Genomic DNA, 25,887 nt, shown 5'->3' with positions numbered 1-25,887 from the left:
TCACCCTCACCTTGACCTCCTTCCACCTATCCCACCTCCATCGCCCCTCCCCCAAGTCCCTCCTCTCTACCTTTTATCTTAGCCTGCTTGGCTACTCTCTCTCATTCCTGATGAAGGGCTTATGCTCGAAACGTCGAATTCCCTATTCCTGAGATGCTGCCTGGCCTGCTGTGCTTTAACCAGCAATACATTTTCAGTTATGGACGCTGGATCATTCAGTATATTCAAGGCTAAGATTGATTTTTAATCGGTAAGGGTTATGAGGAAAAGGCAGGAAAGTGCAGGTAAGGATTATCAGATCAATCATGATCTAGGTTAAAAATCATACAACACCAGGTTATAGTCCAACAAGTTTATTTGGAAGCACTACCTTTCGGAGCGCTGCTCCTTCATCAGGTGTTTGTGGAGTATAAGATCATAAGACACAGAATTTATAGCAAAGGTTGACAGTAACTAAAATTATATACTGAAAAAGATCTGGATTGTTTGTTAAGTATCTCATCTTTTAGAATGACCATGTTGGTTTCAGTTCTTCTGTATGTAAATCGCAGAACTTTTTCAAAGTTACATTCTCAAGTGAACTTTGTCAATTAATGTCATGTCAGCCCAGATAATGCATTGAAGATGTGAAGTGCCCTGTGTGAGACTGTCTGTTCCCCAATGTTCAGACAGATTCTAATCTAAAAAAATGGATTTACAGAACCTTATGTGGCTTCATGCAGTTTTTGAGCAAAGTAAAATGTAATTCTGCAAGTACAAGTTCACCCCACAAACTTATGTGTATGTGTGCATTGGAGTGTGTGTGGTAGGGGTGGGAGGGGGACGTGTTATGAGTGTCTGTGAGTGAGTGTGTGCATGTGTGTGAGTGTAAAGGGGTATAACTCTGTAACAGGGTGTGTGTGAGTGTGGGAGTGTATGTCTGAGCATATGAGAGAGAGCTTGTGAATGAGAGAGGGTCGGTGTGTGTGTGTGTGTGTGTGTGTGTGTGTGTGTGTGTAGTGCAATGGGGTCACCTGTAGTGTGACATGAACCCAAGATTCCAGTTGAGGCCATCCCCATAGCTACCGAACTTGGCTATCAGTTTCTGCTCGGCCACTGTGCATTGTTGCCTGTCTCAAAGTCTGCCTTTGAGAACGGTCATCTGAAGGTCTGAGGCCGAATGTCCTGGACCACTCAAGTGTTCTTCGACTGGGAGGGAAGGCTCCTGTCTGTTGATTGTTCTGCTGTGTCCATTCATTCGTTGCTGCAACCTCTGCTTGGTCTCACCAAAGTACCATGCCTCAGGACATCCTCGCCTGCAGCATATGAGTTAGACGATGTTAGCCGAGTCACATGAGTACCTGCCGCGTACACGGTGGGAGGTGTCCACAACCACCTGATGAAGGAGCAGTACTCAGAAAGCTAGTGCTTCCAAACAAACCCGTTGTCTATGACCCTGGTGTTGTGTGACTTTTAACTTTGTACACCCCAGTCCAACATCAGAATCTCCAAATCTATGATCTATGCTCCCTCTAAGCCAAGTTACTGTGTAGCTGCTCAGAGGTCTGTTCATATTCAGTTCTGTAAGTAACTGTCATGCTTCGACCTTGGAGGACTCCAGGAGGTATTGGGGGAACGTAGAACATGATCTCATTGAATGGTGGAGCAGACCTAATGGGCTGAATGGCCTATTTCTACTCCTTAGTCTTACAGTCTTATCATGATGTCTCTTTTTTTTTAAGTTTTCAATAATCATTTTGGTTAACTGGGTGGTAAAAGAATCAAAGGCAAGTGGGGGGGAGCGTTGAAGGGACAGATGGGAAGTCATGCAGTGAAACCTCCAGAAATATGCCCATCCTTAGTTAGTGTCCCCCTGGTTAGAATCAGAGCAAGGAGACAGCGGGTTACATTTTGAGGCTGCAGGAGGAAGAGGTGCTCTTGAAGGTCAGATATGCGCCAGGGATAGGTAGGCAACCAGAGGAATGGCCTCATGGCAGCATCAAGGCTGCTGGACTGACCTGCACTACTGCGAGAGAGGAAGATGGGCATTGGAGCAGGAATCCCATCCCCTCCACTCCCCTGCAACCAAAACCAGAGAGTCCAATGGGAGTGACCTGGCGGACAGCCAAAGCAAAAGAACCTTCTCCCAACTGGGGTGGGGGGGGGAATGTGGTAAATAAATTGCTTCAATTAGGTGCCCATCTCTTCTGTGCAAGAGATCATACCATTGAGGCATTCCTGACATTGCGAATATTCCATCCTGGTGAGAGGTGGTTGGGCTTTCCTCCCAATGCCTGCCACCAACATCGCTCATCTACTGGTTTGCCTCAGATGATAAAATCCAGCTCAGCTTAATTAACATTGAGTCAAATATTGATTGACTTTGTCTGTATCTGAGGTGCTAAAGCACCCATGTAGTAACTAACCCTTTAGTTACCATCTGCTACTTGTTGGTCACAGTTGGAGTGATTGCAGCTGGTGCCTTACATTTTCCTGCATTCTCTCACAGCCTGCTTGGAGTGAACCATAAAGGACAAGAATGTGCACTGGCAGCTGCACTCTCTGACATTCTGTGGACTGCAGGGGAAGGAGCCAGGAGCTTTGTTTGTTTGGTGACCACTGACTGCTATTTTGCCCCGACAATCGACTACAAAATGGACAGCTACACGGAGAGAGTAAGAGTTAGCACGCAAACATGCGAATCACACAATGAAAAGGTCTCTCTTTAATTTGAATAACTTACATTTTCGAAGCTCTGCAAACTTTGCCACTTTTAAATGAGACACCAAACCCAAGATCAAGTTTGCCTGCTCAGATGGCCGATAATTATGACTAACACTTTTGAGGAATCCAGAGACTCAGCGCTCCATCAAAGATCGATCCCATTGCAATCTGTCTTACCCTAAGAACTGGCATATAAGTTTACATGCACGCTATCCAGTATACAGTTAGGCAATTCTCATGTTATTTAGTGTAACGTTTTCTATGATTTAGCCTGTGGCTTTTTAAAAATTCATCCAGAGATGTGGACATCACTAGGAGGGTCAAAATTTGCTACCTGTCCTTAATTGCCCTCAAGAAAGTGGTAGAGAGCTGCTTTTGTGAGCTGCTGCAGTGGTGGAGGCACACCCTCAGTCCTGTTAGAGAGGTACCTCAGGATAACTCTGAACGGTGTTGGACTGTGGTGGACAAAGTTAAAAATCACACAACACCAGGTTATAGTCCAACAGGTTTATTTGGACGCACTAATTTTCAAAGCTCTGCTCTTTCGACAGGTAGCTGTGAAGCAGTGCCTTGCTTCACAACCACCTGATGATCTGTCCATCGTGACTGATCCTGAGAGGAGCTAACTAGAGTTGCAGAATTATTCTGCTGACAGCATGTAGCTAAAAAAGTTTCATGCATTCGCACACGAGATGTGGACATTGCTGGCTGGGCCGGTATTTAATGCTCATCCCTAATTACCATGGAAACGGTGATGGTAAGATGCCTTCTTCAACTGCTAAACTGGTAACCTCAGGATGTTGATAGTGGGGGATTTCAGTGATTGGTTATGCCATTGAATGTCAAGAGGCAATGGTTAGATTCTCTTTCTTCAGAGATGGTTAGTGACTGGTGTTTGTGTTGCATGAATGTCAATGTTGGGTCAACAAATTCTGCTCTTGGACATTCAGTTCGGCTAAAAGCTAGAGTTTTTTGAACAAAGAGAATTTTAATAGTAGGCAGTACAGAATTTCAATAAATGTATAAAACAGGGCAGAAATGTTAGCGTGAAATTAGCATGAAATCAAACAATGTGACTCAATAAAGCAGAGCAGATTAGCAACTTTTTTTTTAACATATTATAACATTACGGTGTCTTGTATTGACGGAAATAAATCAAACTCATTGTAGTTGGCATTCTGTTACATTCAAATGAAAGTAAATAAATAATTTTAACTATTCAAAGCTAGTCTCAGTTCCAAAAGTATTGTATTATGACATAGATTTCCGATCAGACAGACCTGTAACTTTAAGACAGTTATATATCCTCAGGATGTAGAGGTGCCGGTGTTGAACTGTGGTGGATAAAGTTAAAAATCACACAACACCAGCTTATTTGGTGTTACTTCCAAACAGGTTTATTTGTAAGTACAAGCTTTTGGAGCACTGCTCTTGTTATTCCAAAGAAAGATGTTGGACTATAACCTGGCGTTGCGTCCTTTTAAACAGGTCCTCAGGACATGTGAGATCCCACTACGAAGGGATGCGACTCACTTTCAGTCACTCTGTCTGTGTCATGCAGTCAATATAGTCATTCAGTTATGCGCATGTAACGTAAACATGGGACCCAGGCTCTTTTGTATATCTCTGATATTATAGCCTTGTAAATAATGTCGTAAATCAACTTTTGGACATCTGTCTCAACAGAGCCTGACTCTTTGTGGCATTTGTTATACAGGCTAACATATAGTAAACCTCAAACTGCAGTTACAAGTATTAGAATCCTTACAGTGTGGAAACAGGTCATTTGGCCCAACAAGTCCACACCAACGCTCTGAAGAGCAATCCATTCCCCTACCCTATTACTCTACATTTACCCCTGACTAATGCTCCTAATCTACACATCCCTGAACACTAAGGGCAATCTAGCATGGCCAATTCACCCAACCTGCATATCTTTGGACTGTGGGAGGAAACTGGAGCACTACGCAGATACAGAGAGAATGTGGAAACTCCAAACAGACAGTGGCCTGAGGCTGGAATTGAATCTGGGTCCCTGCTACTGTGAGACAGCAGTGCTAACCACTGAGCCACTGTGTTCAAAGTCAAAAGCTAAAAGTAGACGTAATCACAAGGGAAAGCTCCTGGGTTGTGCCTTTGAATATACAACAGAGTGAGATATTGTTCTTGGGAAAGTTTGATGCTCAGGCTGATTAAGAGAACAATTAATATCATAAAACCAGGAAAACATCTACAACCGAGTTCATAGATTATAGATCCAATGGTAATGCTAACTCCATTTCGCCAGGGTTCTCAATCAAGTTGCCAGGACAATGAGTGAGCCTTTGTGGGAAGTTCTGAAAACGTCAATAAGGGACTTCAATGTCCATCACTGAGAAAGGATCAGCAGTCAAGACAGGTCAATGAAGCTGGTCAATACCTGAAGGACATAGCTGGTCGACTAGATCTGTGGCTAGGGGTAAAGGAGGCAAGAGGGAAACATGATCTCACCTTCACAAATCTGAATGCTGCAGAACCATCTATCCATGACAATATTGATAAGAGTGATCAATGCACAGTCCTTATGGAGATAAAGTTCCGTTTTCATATTTGCAACACATCTTGTCATGTCACTATCACTGTACTTCAAACACATCTAGCAACTCGAGGCTGGATGTCTATGTTGAGCTGTGCAGCAAACTGCACTCAAACACAACGTGCAACCACTTGCCCCAGGATATCCCTGGGTCCACCATGACAATCAAGCTAGTGTATCAATCTTAGTACAATGGAAAGTGCAGGAGGGTACGCCAGGAGCAGCACTAGGCAGACTCAAAGATAAGATGTCAACCTGGTGAACATACAACACAGGACTAATTGCATGCTAAACAACATTAAGTGATAGACAGGAACAAACACTGAGAATGCTGGAGAAACTCAACAGGTCTGGCAGTATCTCTGGAAAGAGAAACAGAGATAATGTTTCAAATCCAGGGTGACACTTCTTCAGACATGATAGACAGAGCTAAGTAATTCTGCAATCGACGGATCAGATTTAAGCTCTGCAGTCCTGCCACATCCAGAGGTGAGTGGTGGTGGACAATTAAACAACTCACTGGGGAAGGAGGCTCCACAAACACACCCATCCTCAATGATGGAAGAGCCCAGCATATCAGTGCAAAAGATAAGGCTGAAGCATTCATAACAATCTTCGGCCAGAAGTACCAATTGGATGATCCATCTCCAGAGGATGCCAGCATCATAGAGACCAGTTTTCAGCCAATTCGATTTGACTCCATGTGATATCAAGATGCACGAGATGCAGCAAAGACTGTGGTCCTTGAGAGCATTCTGGCAATAACACTGAAGACTTGTGCTCCCTTCGCCAAGCTATTCCAGTACAGTTACACCACTGGCATTAACCTAACAATGTGGAAAATCACCCAGGTACGTCCCATAAACAAAAATCAGGACAAATCCACCCCAGCCAATTACCATCAGTCTACTCTCGATCATCAGCAAAGTGATGGAAGGTGTCATCAACAGCGCTAACAAGTAGCACCTGCTCAGCAATAACCTGCTCAGTGACTCCCAGTTTGGGTTTCATCAGGGCCACTCAGTTCCTGACCTCATTACAGCCTTGGTTCAAACATGGACAACAGAGCTGAAAATCCAGAGGTGAGGTGAGAGTGTCAGCCCTTAACATCAAGGCTGTGTACGACCGAGTGTGGCATCAAGGAGCCCTAGCAAAACTGGAATCAATGGGTCTCAGGGGCAAACACTCCAGTTATGATCATTGAAAGTCAGCCATCTTAGCTCCAGAAGATCTCTGGAGGAGTTCCTCAGGATATAGTATCCTAGGCCTAAACATTTTCAGCTGCTTCGATGACTAATATCCTCCATCATAAAGTCAGAATTAGATATGTTTGCCGATAATTGCAAAGTGCTCAGCACCATTCACGATGACTCAAATTCTGAAGTAGTTCATTCCAATACCTGGACAATATTTGGGCTAAGGCTGAAAAGTGACAATTAACATTCATGCTACACCAATGCCAGACATTAAGAGACATATCCAGCAAGAGAAAACCTAAATATTGCCCACAAGCAATCAAGGTCATCGCTTTATTCCCAAATCCCCCAGGAGCAGTAATTGCCCTTGACGAGAAACTGAGTCAGTGGCTACAAGAATACGTCAAAGACATAGATTACTGTTTCTTCACTGTCACTGGGTTAATATCCTGAAACCTACTGCCTGTTGGCGTTGTGGGCGTGGCTACACCAAATGACTTGCAGCAGTTCAAGGAGGCAGCTCACCACCGCCCTCTTAAGGGCAATTGGGAATGGACAATAAATGCTGACTCGCATCCCGTGAATGAATGATAAAATTATCCCAGCTAGGAAATCCAACATTCATTCAGATCTGCTTGGAGTGCCTTTGCTGCTGCCTCACATTTATCTCATTTTTTTCTTAGCTCCAGCTCTTCCAGTTCACTGACAGGGAAAAGCTGCAAAATTTTATTGCTGAACATATACGCTGTGTAAGTACTTCCCTGTGTTAGCAAATGAAAGTATATTGCAGCTTATTGCCTTAGGTTAATGCAAGATCAAAACCTTTGAAGTATGATGACCATTGCATGCTTACAACACCTAGTTATGTAGTACATTTAACATCACAAAACACTTCAGGGTGTTTCATATGAGTTTAATCAATAGCTTGCTGGGAAATTGGTTAGCGCAGTTGGCTGGACTGGTTACTAATGCCTAACAGTGCAGGTTCAATTCCTGTACTAGCTGAAGTTACTATGAAGACTCCATCTTCTCAACCTTGTCCCCTTTTCAGAGGTATGGTGTTCCTCAGGTTATACTGCTTCCAGTTGACTCTCTCACTCAAATGAAAGAGTGAAACTATGGTGACTGCTAATCATTACAGCGTAGGAAATAGGAGCAGGAGAAGACCATTCAGCCAATCAAGTCTCCTCTGCCATTCAGAGAGATTATGGCTGATCATCTACCTCCCCACTTTGCATCCTCACTATCCTGATGTCCCATAATGTCCTCAGTATCTTGGAATTTCTGAGTTGGAGACAGAAAGTTCATGACTGAACTTTCAGAGACCTCTGGAGTCAACAATTCCAAAGATTTGTTCCCCTCTAGTGAAGAAAGTCCTCCTCATCTCAGTCTCAGATGACTTGCCCCTCATTCTGAGACTGTGCCACCCTGGTCCTAGACTCACCAGCTAAGGGCATTCTTTTTTGAGAGTGTTACTTGTGTCCTCATCCTGATACCGAAAATCCTCGCCTTCTTGTCCTAAGAATTCAGGTACATTGGTACATAATTCTTCAAAGTTTGCATCACATTGCAGGGATATGTGCCGGGAGCAGGCAGGTGGAACTGGTTTAGTCTGGGATTATGTTTGGCATGGACTGAATCCCATGGGTTAGGTTCAGGCTCAAGGGTGAATCTTTAATTTGACTGAAGGTTAGACCGAAGGGTCCTTAAAGTTCAATATTGTCCTTCTCTACTTGCAATTTCAGTGGAGACATAAATTCACTAATTAACTTAAAGCTTTTGGTAAAGTGTCAGAAATGAAGAATTCCAAACCAACAGATCAAAGAATTCGTTAGCACATAGACTGATCCAACACAAATACAAGAACGGTACCTGCAGGTATGAAAGTGTTGCGATTTTTTTACTCTAATTTCCTGTCTGATTAGTTTACAGGTGAAGGAAGTCATGCAGTCATTCTGTTCATCTACAGTTTACTCTTGTCAAGGACTCTGGAAAGGTAAGAGAGTTCAAGAGTTTGAAAGTAATGTGGGATCCAAATCTTTCAAAAGTACTGCAGGGTCTCTACACAAGGCGTTGCAGTGTTTAATTTATCAAGGCTGCACAGATTATCGTTCAGGACAAGAAATATTCATGGACAGAAGAGAAAACTGGACGTTCAGTGCAAACTTAATTTCGAGCATCTCCAACAGGCCCAGTTGGGAGCCAAGCTCAATAATAGAAGGAAACTCAACCTTTCAATTCACCCACCTTTTCAAATATCACCTCCCCAAACCAAACCCCAACTATAACCAAAACCCCAACCATAATCCTAACCCTAACCCCAACAATAACCAAAACCATAACCCTAACCCTAGCCCTAGCTTTTTTCAAATATCTCCTCCCCAACCAAAACCCCAACCTTAACCCTAACCCTAACCCCAACCCCAAACCTAACCCACCATAACCATAATCCCAACCTTAACCCTAACCCTAACCCTTTTCAAACATCACCTCCACAACACAAACCCCAGCCACACCCCTAATCCAAAACCTAACCTTTTCAAATAGAACCTACCCAGCAGCAACCCTGACCCTAATCCCAATCCTAACCCTAACCCTAATCCCAACCCTAATCCTATCCCTACACCCAATCCTAACTCTAACCCATACTATAATCCCAACCCTAATCTTAATCCCAATCCTAACCCTAACCCCATTCCAGTCTGAACCCTAACACTAATCCCACCCCTAACCCTAACCCTGATCTTAATCCTAACTCTAGCCCTAACCTTAATCCCAATCCTAACCTTAACACTGATCCCAATCCTAACTCTTAACCCTAGCACTAACGGTAACCCTGACCCCAACCCTAATCCACCTTTTCAAAAAGCATCTCCCTAAGACTAACCCTAATCCCAACCCTAAACTTAACCCTAACCCAAATCCCAATGCTGTCCCTAATCCTAATCACAATCCTAACTCTAACCCTACCACTAACCCTGACCCTGACCCTGACCCTAACGTACCTTTTCAAATATCATCTCCCTAACCCTGACCCTAACCTAAACCCAACCCCAACACCAACCTTAACCCTAACCCAATGGCAGGACATGTGGATTCACTCCAAATTCCACAGTTTGCAAGTGGAAGAAAGTCATCCTTGGTTCAGAGGAACTGATCAAGAGAAGAGAATGTCCTATCCATGTTAAATGTGTAAGGTGATGTTTATCGTATAGTTCAGCACAATAGTGTATGGAAGTACCATGCCACAGAGCTTTAGGACAGGATTCACATTTGGAGTACCTTGAACAGTTTTGGTCCCCTTATTTAATCAAAGATATTTTATTAGAGGCAGTTCAGAGAAGGGTCACCAGGATGATCCTTGGTATGGAGGGACTGTCTTATGAACAAAGGTTAAATGGTTTTGAACTCTAGTCACTGGAGTTTAGAAGAATGAGCAGTGTGCTTGTTGAACCATGTAGGATTTTTAAAGGAAAACTCAGTCGGGTTGGCAGCATCTTTGGAGAGAAAGCCCAGTTAATATCTCGGGTCCTGTGACCCTTTTCCAGAACATTCTGAAGAAGAGTCACTTGACCCGAAACATCAACTCTGGTTTCTCTCCACAGATACTGCCAAGCTGAGTTTTCCCAGCAATTTCTATTTTTGTTTCTGATTTCCAGTATCTGTAGTTCTTTGTTTTCTGTTCAGGATTCTTAAGGGACATGACAAAGTAAATGCTGAGAGAATATTTCTCCTCATGGGAGAGTCTAGGACCAGAAGGCATAGTCTCTGAATAAAGGGACACCAGTGTAAGCCTGCGATGAGGAGGAATTTCTTCTCTCTGAGAGTTGTGAGTCTTTGGAACTCCTTGCCATAGAGAGCTGTGGGGGCAGAGTCCTCGTGTGTATTTAAGGCTGAGATAGAAAGATTCCTCATCAGTCAGGGATTCAAGGGTTACAAGGAAAATATAGGAAAGTGGATGTGAGGAATGTTGAATCAGTCATGATTCTATAAAATGATGGAACTGGTTTGAAAGACTACATAACCTGTTCCTGCTTTTACTTCTTATGGTCTTACAGTCTAATAAACCAAAGGCCAAATGTTATGGCATTATGCTTTCATTGGGAGGCATTAGAAACAGTGGAAAAGGAAATGTTTACATTTAAGTCACACAATGTTTTTGCATCTTTCTTTAACCCTTTCTTCCCATAAGGTGCAGCAAGTCTCCATTCCCTCATCAGATTTATAAAGTGATGAATAATGGTACAGCTTATAACAACAGTAACTGTTTCCTGGTTCTATTCACAACCTCTCCTTTCATCCATTTCAATCAATTTCCCAGAAGTGTAAACAATTTATGAAACTGCTGAATGTGGAGGGTGTTGGGTTGGATTGAGTTGAGTGGTATTGTCTTAGATTGAGGTCAAGTTGTATTGGTTTGTGTTGGTTTGGCTTGCGTTGGGGTGAATTGTGTTGGGTTGGGTTGGATTGGGTTGGGGTTGAGTTGAGTTGTGCTGTGATGGACTGGGTTTGAGTTGTGTTGGTTTGGGTTGCGCTGGTGTGAGTTGTATTGGATTGGGTTGTGTTAGGTTGTGTTGGATTGGGTTGAGTTGAGTTGTATTGAGTTGGGTTAGATTGTGTTGGTTTCGGTTAGGTTATGTTGAGTTGTGTTGTGTTGTGTTGTTGGATTGTGTTGATTTGTGCTGAGATGAGTTGTTTGATTTCTGATATATTGTCCTTTTTGCAGGCTCTATACTGATATGGACAATACAACCTCTCACCTCTTGCAGCTGAGTCTGGGAAATTTCATCTGCACACAAGTAAGAATTAATATTTTAAACTATATGTTTCTTAAAAATAAAAATCTGGTGGGGTCCACATCATAACTTGTACGGTGTCCTGTTTAAACCTGTTCTCGTTTACCTGATTAGCTCATGGTCTAGCAACACTTCAGTTTTGAATTCCTAATCCTTGTGCTCAAATCACTGTACATTCTCACTTTTCCCAGCCTCTGTAAACTCCACCAACCTTACAAAGCCCTGAGAGCTCTGCAATTCTCCAGTCCTGACCTTTTGCACATGCTTGATTTGCACCATTGGCCGTTCTCTCGGCTGCTTAAGCTACAGGTTATGGAATTCCTTCCCAGAGGTGTTCAAGAGGACATTAGATGGTTACTTGGATAGAAATACCATGCAAGGATACAGAGAAAGGGCAGGGGATTGGGCACCAGGTAACAGAACTAATGTAGATCTGATGGGCCGAATGGCCTCCTTCAGCACCAGAACATTTCTGTCATTCTGCGAAACTCACCACTTCTCGATCTCCTTTTCTTCTTTCAGGCATTCCATAAAATCTTCATTTTTGCCAGTCCTAAAACTTCCTTAAGTTGGAGTCAAATGATAACACTCTTGTGACATGTGGTAATGTTATAAACAGCTAAAAAGCTTACCTACAGTAATTTTCTAGGTTAGAAACACAGAAAATTGGAGCTGGAGCAGGCCACTCAGCCCATCGAGCCTGCTCTGCCATTCAATATGATCATGGCTGATCATCCAACTTAATACCCTGTTCCTGCTTTCTCCCCTATGCCCTTTGATTCCTTTAGTTCAAGATCTATATGTATAGGATGCCTCACCTCCTCAGTCTGGTTGGAGTCCTGGAAATAAAATGGTAGTGTGTAACTTACAATACTATCCAATTCTACCCATCACCTTCAAAAAGAAACCATCATTTTAAAAATCTTTACATGCTGTTGTATCTCTGTTTTGTATCATCCTTTTAGGCCCTTATAAACCTAATGCTCACTGGGAGAGCTAGTCCAAATGTTTTCAACGGAGACATTCAATATGATAACCAAGGTGTCCTGCTTAAAGAACCAAAGCATGGAGTCCTTGCCCGAAGTGATGTGGGGTATCTCTACTGGAACAGGCATGAGCTAGAACATGAGAGGCTCCCACAGGTACCTTACTGTGTTGTTTTTTCTTCATATTTTTCTGAGGCTATAAAGGTGGGACTGTGTCAAATTTGTCCAAAATCACCAAGCTGGTTATTTCCATGAAAGCCAACAAGATTGAACAGGAGTGAAATAGCCGCTACCCCACATAAAAGGTTGTTAGCGAATGCTTTCCAGCTCCCGATGTCTTCCCCATGGCCGTTTAATTGGCTGGAGGTATGCTTTCTACATCTACTAGGCAAGGATGCCCTCCCTGGGAAAGCTGTGGATCAATCCATTTGTCAACAGCCCTCTAGCTCAAGAGCACCACCACGGGCACTGACCACTGCTGGAACTACAACTAGTGTCGGGACAAAAGATGAGCACAAGAGTCCCTTTGCTTTATTATTGTCACATTTACCTAGGTACAATGATAAGTTCTGTTTGCGTGCAGGACAGGCAGACCATACCATACGAAGTGCATTAGGGTAATAGAAAAAGAGGGAAGAATACAATATTATAGCTCCAGAGAAGGTGCATAAAGAGTGAAATCAACATTAAATTTAAAATCTGAGAGGTCCATTAAGAAGTTTGATAAAAGTGGGGATGAAGCTGTTCTTGAATCAGCTGGGTGGCACGGTGGTTCAGTGGTTAGCACTGCAGCCTCCCAGCACGAGCGACCCAGGTTTGATTCCTGCCTTGGGTGACTGTGTGTGTGGAGTTTGCATGTTCTCCCATGTCTGTGTGGGTTTCCTCCGGTTTCCTCTCACAATCCAAAGATCTGCAGGTCAGGTGAATTGGCCATGCTCAATTCCCCATAGTGTTAGGTGCATTAGTCAAGGGTAAATGTAGGGGAATCAGTCTGGGTGGGTTACTCTTCGGAGGGTCGGTATGGACTTGTTGGGCTGAAGGGCCTGTTTCCATACTGTAAGGAATCTAATCTAAATGTGTTTAAGCTTTTGTATCTGGATGGGCTAAGAGGCCTGGGGCAGAGAGAGGGGAATGACCAAATGCTCGGCAGGTCTGGTAGCATCTGTGGAGAGAGAAGCAGAGTTAACAGACCTCATTCTGAAGAAAGGTCACTAAACTCAGAACGTTAACTCCACAGATCTGCCAGACCTGCTGAGTTTCTCCGGCAAAGTCTGTTTTTCTTTAAGAAAGGGTCCAAGCTGTTTTGTTGCATGTATAACCTGCACTATTTCAAGAGGGCAGCTCATCACCACTCTCTCAATTGGGACAATTAGGGATGGGCAATGAAGGCTGAAATGATGCCCAAGTCGTGGCTGTATATAGTCCATGAGGTTTTGTAAGATTGGATGTTACCATGGTTACTGTTGAGACACAACCTGTTAGTCTGCACTACCAGAAAAGAAATCTTCTTTCACTTCACTTTTTCTAAGTTTCATAAAGGAACACAGAAATAGGCCACTCAGACAGAGCTGGCCTTTAAGCGTCACACTCTCCTCCATTGTACTTCATCAAACCCAGCTGCAAATTTTATTCTCTCACTGGATGGTCAGTATCACTGACTTGACCAGCACTTGCTGCCTGTCCTGAATTGAGCTGGTCATTGACTTCAGGAAACAGAATGGAGGGCACACCCCTGTCTTCATCAATGGAGCTGATCTGGAGATGGTCAAGAATAACAAGTTTCTGTGAGTGATGATCACCTTCGCTTACGTAATGGTCAAGAAAGCACAACAATATCTCTACGTCCTCAGGAGGCTAAGGAAAGTCAGCATGTACACAAGGACTCTTAACAATTTTTATAGATGAACTATAGAAAGCATCCTACCAGTCCATCACACAAACCAGCCTTCCAATAATTGACTCCATCTGTACTTTCCACTGCCTCAGGAAAGCAACAAACATAATCAAAGATGCCTCCCACCCCGGTTATACTCTCTACCACCTGTTCCATTGGGCAGATGATATAAAAGTTTGAATACGTGTATGAATAGATCCAAGAACAGTTTGTTCCCTTGCTGTGACCAGACTTTTTGAATGAACATCTCAAACATTAATTCTCATCTCTCTCTCTCTCGCTCTCTCTGCACATTCTCTGTGGCTGTAATACTGTATTCTGCACTCTGTTCTGCTATCCTGATGCATTTTGTATGGTAGGATCTGCCTGAAAGGCACGCAAAACTACACTTTTCACTGTCTCACGGTTCATGAGAAAACAACAATAAATCAATCAATACTTTATCTTGAGAAAGTATTGAAGATGCAATGTCATGATCTGCTGCCATCTCTGGGGCTTTGGGGCTGGTAGGGAGAAGAGTTCCAGGATTTTTGCCTCATTCCTTTCTCCCTCATCTAGCCATCCTGCCTCTCCTTCAGAGCATCAGTACCTTTCACCAAAACTAGTCCTGAGATAGCAAGTTCCACCTTCTAACCATCTGCTTAATCAAAGCATTCCTCCCACATTTCCTTTAGATACTCTTTGAGGAACCCTTTAGATCATGATTTGTTGGGCCCTGTAATTATTTTTGAAACCATTGCACATAAATAACCAGACCAGTTCTGTTGATGATATTGCATTTCAGGCACCAACAGTTTCTTAAAGAATTAAGCAATGAGGTTTTAAAGATATGTACTTAGTGATGCACAACATTGCTTTGTGGGTCAGTCCCAGTGTGACTGGAGACTCTTGGATGTAGTTAATGGCATATTTATGTTACAGAGCTGTTTGGACACTGTGCACACAGTTTATCAAAGGTCACAATCACAAACTATTCCTACACAGCTATATAAACTGTGCTCTGATAGCTCTGATAATTCCTTAATGCAATTCTTTCAATACAGGGCTATAAACAGAGAAACTACGCTGTTGACATTTCTGATCAGGGAAAGGTCAAAGCCTTGTAGCAACACTGTGTCGAGCATTATCATAAGCCTCTCATTTGATGTGATAGCTATCTCAGTGGAATGGTATTCTAGAGACCCAGGTTAATGTTTCACTCATGGGGATTCAAGCCTCACCATGGAAAATAGGGACATTTGAATTAAATGCAATCTGGAATTTCAAACAAGTTGGTTTAATGGCAACCATGCGTTGTTTGCCATTCAAGTTTAGGGAGGCAATGGCGTGGTGGTATTTTTGCTGAATTATTAATCTAGAGACCTAGAGAATGTTCTGGAGACCCAGGTTTGAATCCTGCCACAGCTGATGGTGAAATTTGAATTCAATTTTTTTAAAAATCTGGAATTATGAGTCCATGACCATAAATCCATAGTCAGTTATTGGAAGAACCCATTTGGTTCACTAATCCCCTTTAGGGAAGGAAACTGCCATCCTTACCAGGTCTGGCCTACATGTGACTCCAGACCCACAGCAAAATTGTTGTCTCTTACATGCTCTCTGGGTAATAAATGCTACCTAGCCAGCAAAGCCCTTGCCCCATGAGTGAATTTTTAAAAACGTTGGTCCACTAATGAACTTTCATGCTTTGAGGAGTGTCCGTCTTCTATATAAGAGAATTTGCTATCCTTACCTGGACTGACCTAATCCAACTCCAGACCCACAGAAATATGGCTGACTCTTAACTACCCATTGGTCTAGGTAGACAATGAATGAAGGTCTTGCCAATGATGCCCAATCCCATCTAAAAACTTTTAACAGTGTGATAAATAAAATGGGCATGGATCAGTTGAGCCAAGTCTAATGTTTCTGTGTTGCACTGCGTGACTTTTATGATAATCAGTGGGAAAGGAGACTGCTAATTTTCTTGGTATCTGTAATTGATCACAACCAGGAGTAACCATGGAAATGTGCAATCTCACAAAGTTACCAAATTATCAGGAGCCTTTTTTGGAAGCTTCCACATTGAGAACTCAATTTGTCGAACTGTCAAATGAATGCAGTGAGATTTTATAATGCATTTGAACTGTAAAGCATATGACATGTCTATACCAGATCTGAAGGTATTCGCCTTGATTTGTTTGTGTTGCTACAATTGTTCCGAGTGTGATTATACAAATTTGCTTACAATTGTTGCTCACTGTGCCTGCACGGTAAAGGCTGGATGTGGGCGAGGAAAAGGTAATAAACTGTAGAGATAGCTAGAAACCGGAGCTAGAACATGGACTCAACATCTCAAGACATTGTGAATAAAATCTGCTGCACAGTTCTGTCATCTCTGTGTACCTCCAAGTCGTAATCTTATACAACTGTTTAAAAATTCTAACCATGTACCCCACTAACCCCCGAATGAAAATTATTTTTTCTCCCCAGATGAATAAACCAGGGACATTGTCACTATTCACTTTAAACTTAAGGGGAGATTTAGCAGAATTAGATTAGATTCTCTACAGTGTGGAAACAGGCCCTTTGGCCCAACCAGTCCACACTGACCGTCCGAAGAGTAACCCACTCAGACCCATTTCCCTCTGACTAATGCATGGCCAAATCACCTGATCTGAACATCTTTGGACTGTGGGAGGAAACCCACGCAGACATAGCGAGAATGTGCACAGAGGAAGTGGTAGATACAGGTACAGTTATAATATTTAAAAGATATTTGGACAGATAAGTGAACAGGATAGCATATAGTCAGCATGGATGGGTTTGTTCAAAAGGTCTATTTCCATGCTGTATGATTCAATTTACCTGTTTCATACAGACCTTTTGAACAAACCCATCCATGCCAACTATATCCTATCCTGTTCACTTACCTGTCCAAATATCTTTTAAATATTACTACTGTACCTGTATCTACCACTTCCTCTGGAAGTTCATCTCACAAATGAATCACACTCTCTGTGAAAAGGTTGCCCCTCTGGTCTCTTTTAAATCTTTCCCCTCTCACCTTCAACCTATGCCCTCTAGTTTTGGACTCCCCTACCCTAGGGAAAAAGACCTTGTCTATTCACCCTATCCATGCCCCTCATGATTTTATAAACCTCTATAAGGTCACCCCTCGGGCTCCTGTGATCCAGGGAAAGAAGTCCTGGCCTATCTAGTTTCTCAATAGTGATTCATTCTTTCCCAGTGTTACAGGAAACCTGAACATAACCAGGAATAATTGGAGAAGAGCATATGCTACTTCCAGGTCACATGGTATTCTGACGCAGGCAAAGCAAATTGTAGTTTGATAGCTCATTGGAGCATACAGGGCAAGAAATTATCCATCCTATCTGTGGCAGTTCTTCAAAGGTCAGGGAATGCAGTCAAAGTTAAACCAACAAAGAAAACTCATCCTTTAATCTGTAACACAGTGGATTAATGTTTAGAGTGGTTTCTGCAACTGATTGTGGTTTATTTGGCAGGTTGGAAGCATGTTGAAAACTCCCAAGCTCCCGATATGGCTGTGCAACATCAATGACACTTTCAGTGTGCTGTTCAACACCAATCGGCTCCTCTTGTCTGACTGGAGGATGGAACATCTCTTCGATCTGTATTTTTACAGTGGCCAGCCATCGCAGACAAAGACCGTCACTCTAACAATTGGTACACATTTTCAAATCGAATATACAAATGATCATTTGAATCCATGCTAGCAGTCTACATTAGACAATTGTGAGCTCACCTCTGACTCATGTAACTTCACGCACATCCTGACTGGGAAATATGTAACCGTTCCTTCACTGTAACTGGATCAAAATCCTGGAATTCTCTCCCTAAGGGGATTGTGGGTCTACCAACAGCACACAGACTGCAGCAGTTCAAGGAGGCAGCTCACCATGACATTCTCAAGGGCAATGAGGGATGGGCAATAAATGCTGGCCCACCAGCGATGCCCACATCCCATGAATTTTTAAAAAAAATAAGATCTAGGCTGACACTTTAGCCCAGAAAGTGGGGTGCTAGAAAAGCACAGCAGGTCAGGCAGCATCCGAGGAGCAGGGGGAACCGACGTTTTGGGCATAAGCCCTTCATCAGGAATGAGGCTTGTGGACTGGGGGTGTTGAGAGATAAATGGGAGTGGGATGGGGCTGGGGAAGGTAGCTGAGAATGTGATAGGTAGATAAAGGGGGGGGGGTGGAAAGTGATAGGTTGGAGAGGTGAATGGATGGGAAGGTGATGGACAGTTCAAGAGGGCGGTACCGAGTTGGAGGCTTGAGACTGGGATACGGTGGGGGGAAGGGAAGTGAAGAAACTGGTGCAATCCACATTAATCCCGTGTGGTTGCAGGGTCCTAAGGTGGAAAATGAGGTGTTTTTCCTCCAGGTGTCGGGTGGTAAGGGTTTGGCGACGGGGAAGGCTCAGGACCTGCCCCCCACCAGCCTCTGTAGACATCGCATTATCCTCTGCCACCCCCGCCACCTTGGAGAAGTGGGAGGGGAGTTGAAGTGTTCAACCACAGGGCAGTGGGGTTGGTTGGTGCCTGTTATCCACCCTTAATCTCTTTATTTCTAACTGCCGCTGTGACATTGACCACCTCAACCTGTCCAACCCCCTCCCGCACCCCAACCTCCTGCCCTTACAACGCACAGCCCTCCATTCTCTCCGCTCCAACCCCAACCTCACCATCAAACCCGCAGACAAGGAGGGGGGCACTGTGGTAGTTTGGCACACCAACCTGTACACCGCTGAAACCAGGCACCAACTTGCAGACACTACTGCCCTCTCAACCACATTCTCACCTCCCATCACCAAACCATCATCTCCCAGACCATCCACAACCTCATCACCTCTAGGGATCCCCCATCCACAGCCTTCAACCTCACTGTCCATGAACCTCCCGCTGCCCGTTTCTACCTCCTACCGAAGATTCACAAACCTGACTTCCCCGGTCGATCCATTGTCTTACTGAACTCATCTCTGCATACCTTGGCACCATCCTGTCTCCCTTAGTCCAAGAACTCCCCACTTACGTTCAGGACACCACCCACGCCCTTCACATCCACCAAAACTTTTGTTTCCTGGCCCACAATGCCTCATCTTCAACACTAACATCCAATCCCTGGACACACCCATCCGCCACAACGAAGGCCTTCCACTGACACCCTCATCTGCCTGGCTGAACTGGTCCTCACCCTTAACAACTTCTCCTTCCAGTCCTCCCGCTTTCTACAAACCAAAGGGCAACTGCATGGGACCCAGCCAAGACTGCCTCTTTGTCGGGTACTTGGAACAGTCCATCATCTGCAGCTACACCAGCACCACCACCCCCCCACCTGTTCCTCCATTACATCAATGACTGTATCGGTGCTACCTCGTACTCCCATGAGGAGGTTGAACAGTTCATCAACTTCACTAGCACCTTTCACCCTGACCTCAAATTCACCTGAACCATATAGACACCTCCCTCCCCTTCCTGGATCTCTCCTTCTCCATCTCCAGCGACCAACTAACCACGGACATCTACTACAGGCCCACTGACTTCCACAGTTATTTAGATTAACCTCCTCCCACCCTACCTCCTGTAAAAATGCCATCCCTTATTCCTAATTCCTCCACCTCCACCACATATGTTCCCAGGATGACCAATTCCACCTTAGAAAATATCAAATGACCTCCTTCTTCAAAGATCGCAATTTCCCTTCCCACGTGGTCGACAATGCCCTCCAGTGCATCCTCTCCACTCTTTGCACCACTGCCCTTGAACCCCAACCCTCCCAATGCAACAAGGACAAAAAACTCCTGGTCCTCACCTTCCACCCCACCAACCTCTGTAGACATCGCATTATCCTTTGCCACCTCCGCCACCTACAAACAGACCCCACCATCAGACATATATTTCTCACCCCACCCCTATCAGTGTTCTGGAGAGACCATTCCTTCCGTGACTCCCTCGTCAGGTCCAGGCTCCCCACCAGCCCACACCCCACTGCTAGCACCTTCCCCTGCCACCACAGAAAGTGCAAAACCTGCGCCCAAACCTGTCCTCTTATCTCCGTCCAAAATCCCGAAGGATCTTTCCACATCCGACAGAAGTTACCTGTAACTCCATCAATGTCATCTACTATATCCATTGCACCTGATGTGGCCTCCTCTATATTGGGGATACAGGACGCCAACTTGCGGATCTTTTCAGAGAACATCCCTGGACACCCATCCAATCAAGCCTCCCGCCCACCTACTGAGGTCTACTTCTCTCACCTTCAAAACCCCCGACCTTCCCCTCATTGAGGATGAACGTTTAGTCCTCAGCAAAGGCCTCACCTTCATCACTCTACACTCCCGGATTAATGGGTTCGACACATATCGCGATCTTAAACATTTCTTCTGGCACCTCCACCTCCGGGCCCACTTTCTCAATCAGACTCCAGCCCACCCACCAAGGACCACTTCTCTTGTCTCCAACACATCTGCAGTTCTCACTTTCTCCTGGCACTTTAGCACTGCAGGACTATTGCATGCTCTTTCCAATAAGCCACTATCTGGCCTTGCCAATGGATGTACAAGATCTCACATTTTAAAAAGGGATCCTGCCTGATGTCCATACCTCAAATGGGACCACCAGAACTGATGATCTGGGCATCATCTGTGCTGTTTGAGTAGACTACTGTGCGCACAATGGCTCCCAGATTTCTTACAACAACATCTGCTTTTGGTGTGATGTGCTGTAAGGCATCTTGAGGGCATTAAAGACACAATCTAAATGTGTCTTTCTCATTAATTGTTGGTGCATTGTGTAAGTTGCTTGCAAATTCACACACACTGTCTAGCTTGTGACATTTCACATGATCATAGCTAAAAGCATAACAGATGGCCACCGGAATGTTAAGGTAACCTTAATTCAGAAATGACATGTAACAAGAAATCCAAGCGAGAGGACGCTCAGAAAATACCTTAAAACATTCTTGGGGATAAAATCCTCCATTCTTTTCCTATCTCCTGTCGTGACATAGAAGCATAGAAAACAGGTGCAGAATAGACCATTCAGCCCTTCGAGCCTGCACCACCATTCAATATGATCATGGCTGATCATGCAATCTCAGTGTCCCACTCCCATCCTCCCCCCTTGATCCCTTTAGCCACAAGGGCCATGTCTAGCTCCCCCTTGAACATATCTAAGAAACTGCCCCAACAGCTTCATGTTGGAGAGAATTCCACAGGTTCGCAACTCTCTGAGTGAAGGAATTCTTCCTCATCTCAGGCATGAATGGTTTACCCTTTTTTCTTAGACTGTGACCCCTAGTTCCGAACTTCCCCAACATTGGGAACATTACTCCCACATCTAGCCTGTCCAATCCCATCAGGAGTTTCTATGTTTCTTGGAGATCCCCTCTCATTCTTCTAAATTCCAGTGAGTAGAAGCCCAGTTGATGTCAGTCCTGCCATCCCAGGAATCAGTTTGGTGAACCTTTGCTGGACTCCCTCAGTAATGAGAATGTCCTTCCTCAGACTAGGAGACCAAAACTGCACACAGTACTCAAGGTGTGGCCTCACCAAGGCCCTGTATGACTGCAGCACATTGGCTGGGTGTAGATAAAAATGCATGAGAGGTTACACATAGAGAGTGAGACATGATTTCTCCAGGTTGGAGTGGGATCCTCCATTGATTTCCCTGAAGGAAGCTGCTGGAGAAATTTCACCTCACTGATTTGTCCAGAATATTTCATTGTTTTCTGGACTTCATTTCACTCTGCTACATTACTCCTGTGTCACATCAGTTCTATACTTCTTTCTGTAAGCTGTTTGTGTTATGGACCAGGCCAGACCCCCTCAAAACATTTTCAGAAAACCCCCTAACATATCCATTTGCTTTAAGCATATGTAATGCAGATATTCTGGGAGGGATGCAGCCTGTCAAACCACTTAGTTTTAAACAGAACAGAATTTACTTACAAGATTACCAAATGAAACACAATCAAAAGAGAACGAAATACATAGTAACAACCTATCACAACTTAACGATGCTGTTCCAAATACTTGCAACAATCCCCATAAACACCCCTTGGCACAAAAGGTAAAATCAAACATGGGGTCTTACAGGAGAGAGGTCAGAGAGAGAGAGGAGGATCAGCATGGACCTGCTTCATTAGATCCAGCAACATCACAACTGCCTGCTTTCAGTGAATAGACTGCCAAAAACCAAACCAAACCAAACCAGAGAAAAGCTGGGCTGGGAGAACTGGCCACTCCCCTTTCATTGAACAAGTTTTTTTTAAAGAACTTGAAAGCCTTTTTCCTGAGACACTATCTGTTAGCTATCATCAAACTGGCCCTAAAACCCATCCAACTTGAAGTTTTCAGAGTCTGAGTCTTTTACAACATCCTGAAAATAAAACCATGGACAACATCACCTTGTTAAATGGCTAGCATCATCAATTTGCTTCAAACATTCTTGCATCTTTCACTAATTAGACCTTGCTTCCCTCAGATCTCCTTGCCTCACACTGTCGACAGAATTCTCTAATGTTAATGTTACCCTCTCTTGTAGATACTCACTCTCATCACTGGGAGGATGGGATGCATGAGGAGGAAGGAGATCCTGAGAAAAGGTTCCCCTCGGTAGAAATGACCATTCGCACCAAGTGGGAAGGAGCTGTTATTGACTGGAATGGAACTGTACCCTTTTTCTGAAAGATCCCAGCAAGGGATTCACAGGAGACTGTTAAACAATAATAGATGACTGACCAACTCTATTGTATTGGGAAACTGAAGGCTAACAGCACAAGTCTATTATTGTCAATTTACCCCTAGTTCCTTGGTACTGCACAGGCAGAGTCTCGACAGTGTTCAGTCATATATTTTGTATCGTTACTTGAGCAATTCCAAAGTTATTCATGTTCTCTCAAGCTGTTCTTATTGAAGCATAAATAGAGTGCTCTCTCTAGGTGCTCTTATGGTGTGGTGATAGTGACCTTGCCTCTAAGTCAGGAGGCTTGGGTTCATGTGCCACCTACTCCAGAGGTGTGTCATTACATGTCTGGGATTAGACAGATTAGAAATTGATTAGAAATAGCTAAGTTGAGAACCTTCTGCGTTGCTGCTAACCCAATAACTAATCTATTCTGATGACGTGAACAAATGGGCTATATTTAAGGCACAAAGCATCAAAATGCATCTGCCATTAGCTGGGCTTGCCTTGCACCCTTCAGCTCAAACGGAAACTCCCCCATCAATAAGTTGAACTTGTGCAGAGAGAAAGGCACAACAAAGGAAACCTGATAAAATAACCATGAGGGTATAGACTCATAGGGATGTACAGCACAGAAACAGACCCTTCGGTCCAACTCATCCACGCCAACCAGATATTTTTCATTAATCTGATCCCATTTGCCAGTATTTGGCCCATATCCCTCTAAACCCCTCGTATTCAGATACCCATCCAGATGTCTTTTAAATGTTATAATTGTACCACCCTCCACCACCTCCGCTGGCAGCTCATTCCATACACACACCTTAGGTCCCTTTTAAATCTTTTCCCTCTCACCCTTAACATATGGTTTTCGACTCCCTACCCTGGGAAAAAGGTCTTGGTTATTCACCATATTCACGCCCCTCATGACTTTATGAACACCTCAGCCTCCAATGCTCCAGGGAAAATAGCCCCTGTTTACTCAAACACTCTCTTTAGGTCAAACCCTCCAATCCCTGGTAACACTGTAATCAATCTTTTCTGCACCAATTCACCAATTATAGCAGCAAGATCAGAATTGAATGCAGTATTCCAAAAATGGCCTAAAAAATGTCCTGTACAGCCGTAACATGACAAGTCAACTCCTATAGTCAATGCACTGACCAATACAAGCAAGCATACAAAATACCTTCTTCACTATCCTGTCTTCCTGCGATTCCACTTGGTATCTCCTTTGCAAATCAGATTGAAGGATTAAAACTTAAATACAGAAAGGGCTGGGAAGGGGGAAAAAATAAAGGAAACAATTTCAACATCAAAGCAGGTACAGAAAGTGAAATAAGTAGCGATAGGAAGATTGGATTAAGAAACAGGGCATGAACAATGTATTTGTTTGTTTTCAAAGCCAGAGAGGTTGATTGGAGGTAACCAACACTTATCATGTTGTTAAAGGTGAGCTTAAGAACATACAAAAATAAGAAATTGGAACAGAAGTAGAACAGTCTGCTTTTTGAACCTCTTTCACCATTCAGTAAGATCATGGCTTTTCAGAAAGTATCTAGTAATGCCCCCTCAAAATCTTCAACAATTCAATGAGATCACCTCTCGTTCCTCTAAACCCTAGAAAGCTTGTGTCCACTCTATTCAATTTGTTCACAATGGATGACAATCTCATCCCAGGAGTCATTCTAGTGTGCTACCTCCAAGTCAGGTGTATTGCTTCTTAGATAAGCAGCCCAAATCCATGCACAATACTGTAGATGTGGTCTCACAAAAGTCCTATAAACAACTGCAGCAAGGTTTCTTGTCTGTTGTAGTCCATATTCCAAGCAATAAAGGCCGAGATGTCACAAGAATTGAAGCCAACATGCCAATACACTTCCAACAACTTTCCTGGCAGATTTAATGAGTACGTTCTAAAATCTCAAACTGGACAAGTTCAGAGCAAGATGCTGCTTTGTAAAGCTGTTGTTGTGACAGCGAGTCTGGCTGTTTTATTTTGAGTAGATTGCCTACAGTGTGGAACAGGCCCTTCAGCCCAACAAGATCCACACCAACCCTCTGAAGAGTAACCCATCCAGAAACCCCGCCCCCTCTACATTTACCCCTGACTAATGCACCTAACACTATGGTCAATTTAGCATGGCCAATTCACCTAACCTGCACATCTTGGGAAATGTGGGAGGAAACCAGAGCACCAGGAGGAAACCCATGCAGACATGGGGAGAACGTGCAAACTCCACACAGACAGTCACACAAGGCAGGCATCTAACCCGGGTCCTTGGCGCTGTGAGGCAGTAGTACTAACCACCGTGCCACCCATTTTGAATATTATCTGTTCTAAATGGGCTTAACAGACCTCCATTGAGACTGAACAGAGAAACTGGAGCCTGAACAAAATGTGGAATTTTCATGGCCACAGCTCAGTTGGGTTAACACTGAGGCTTCATTTCTAAAAATTGTTATGATGTACAAAAATCACAGGAGAACACATTATTCTAAATTAGCTACAAATTAGTGTTTTTACATTTAAGAAATAAAAGCAAAGCCAGGAAAAGATTGCCAATCAATCATTTCAAAAGGAACTAAAAATCTGAACCACTAACCATAGAATCATAGAAAGGTAATGGCACAGGAAGAGGCCATTCAACCTGTCGCGTTTGTTCAGATCTCGCCTTCTAGCTTTGTAGGTTACGGTCTGTCAGGTACAGATCCGGGATATTTTTAAGTGAATAAATCAATTTTAAATGATTGAGGTCTCTGCCTGAACTGCCCTTTTGCAAAAAAATGTTTTTCCTCATATCCTTTCCAATCCTTCTACCAATCAACTTAAATCTGTGTCCCCTGATAATTGAACCAGATATTTTCCATCTACTTTATCTAGGCACCTCGCAACCTTACACACCACAATTAATAATGTGTCCAAAGGAAAATGACCTCAGCATATCTAATCTTTCCTTGGCTGCAATTTTCAAATCCTGGCAATATTCTTGTAAGTCTCCTTTGTACTCTATACAGAACCACTAT

The 25,887-nt window shown here is 43.7% G+C and overlaps 1 protein-coding gene across 1 annotated transcript in view; it reads left to right on the top strand.

Moving 5' to 3' along the window:
• The window catches only part of mindy4b (MINDY family member 4B), a 90,946-nt gene extending 67,983 nt beyond the window's left edge, over window positions 1-22,963 (top strand). Inside the window, exons 7-13 of the mRNA XM_060834016.1 lie at window positions 2,489-2,654; window positions 7,158-7,223; window positions 8,400-8,470; window positions 11,201-11,273; window positions 12,236-12,412; window positions 17,657-17,837; window positions 22,720-22,963. Of these exons, the coding sequence (XP_060689999.1) occupies window positions 2,489-2,654; window positions 7,158-7,223; window positions 8,400-8,470; window positions 11,201-11,273; window positions 12,236-12,412; window positions 17,657-17,837; window positions 22,720-22,862 (877 nt within the window). The 3' untranslated portion in view covers window positions 22,863-22,963. The remainder of the gene's footprint in view (window positions 1-2,488; window positions 2,655-7,157; window positions 7,224-8,399; window positions 8,471-11,200; window positions 11,274-12,235; window positions 12,413-17,656; window positions 17,838-22,719) is intronic.
• The last annotated feature ends 2,924 nt before the right edge of the window (window positions 22,964-25,887 follow it).

The sequence above is a fragment of the Hemiscyllium ocellatum genome, chromosome 13, assembly GCF_020745735.1.
Source record: "Hemiscyllium ocellatum isolate sHemOce1 chromosome 13, sHemOce1.pat.X.cur, whole genome shotgun sequence".
NCBI classification, from domain to species: domain Eukaryota; kingdom Metazoa; phylum Chordata; class Chondrichthyes; order Orectolobiformes; family Hemiscylliidae; genus Hemiscyllium; species Hemiscyllium ocellatum.
The sequence above is the reverse complement of the archived record's forward strand: the minus strand, read 5'-3'. Positions and strand labels throughout refer to the sequence as shown.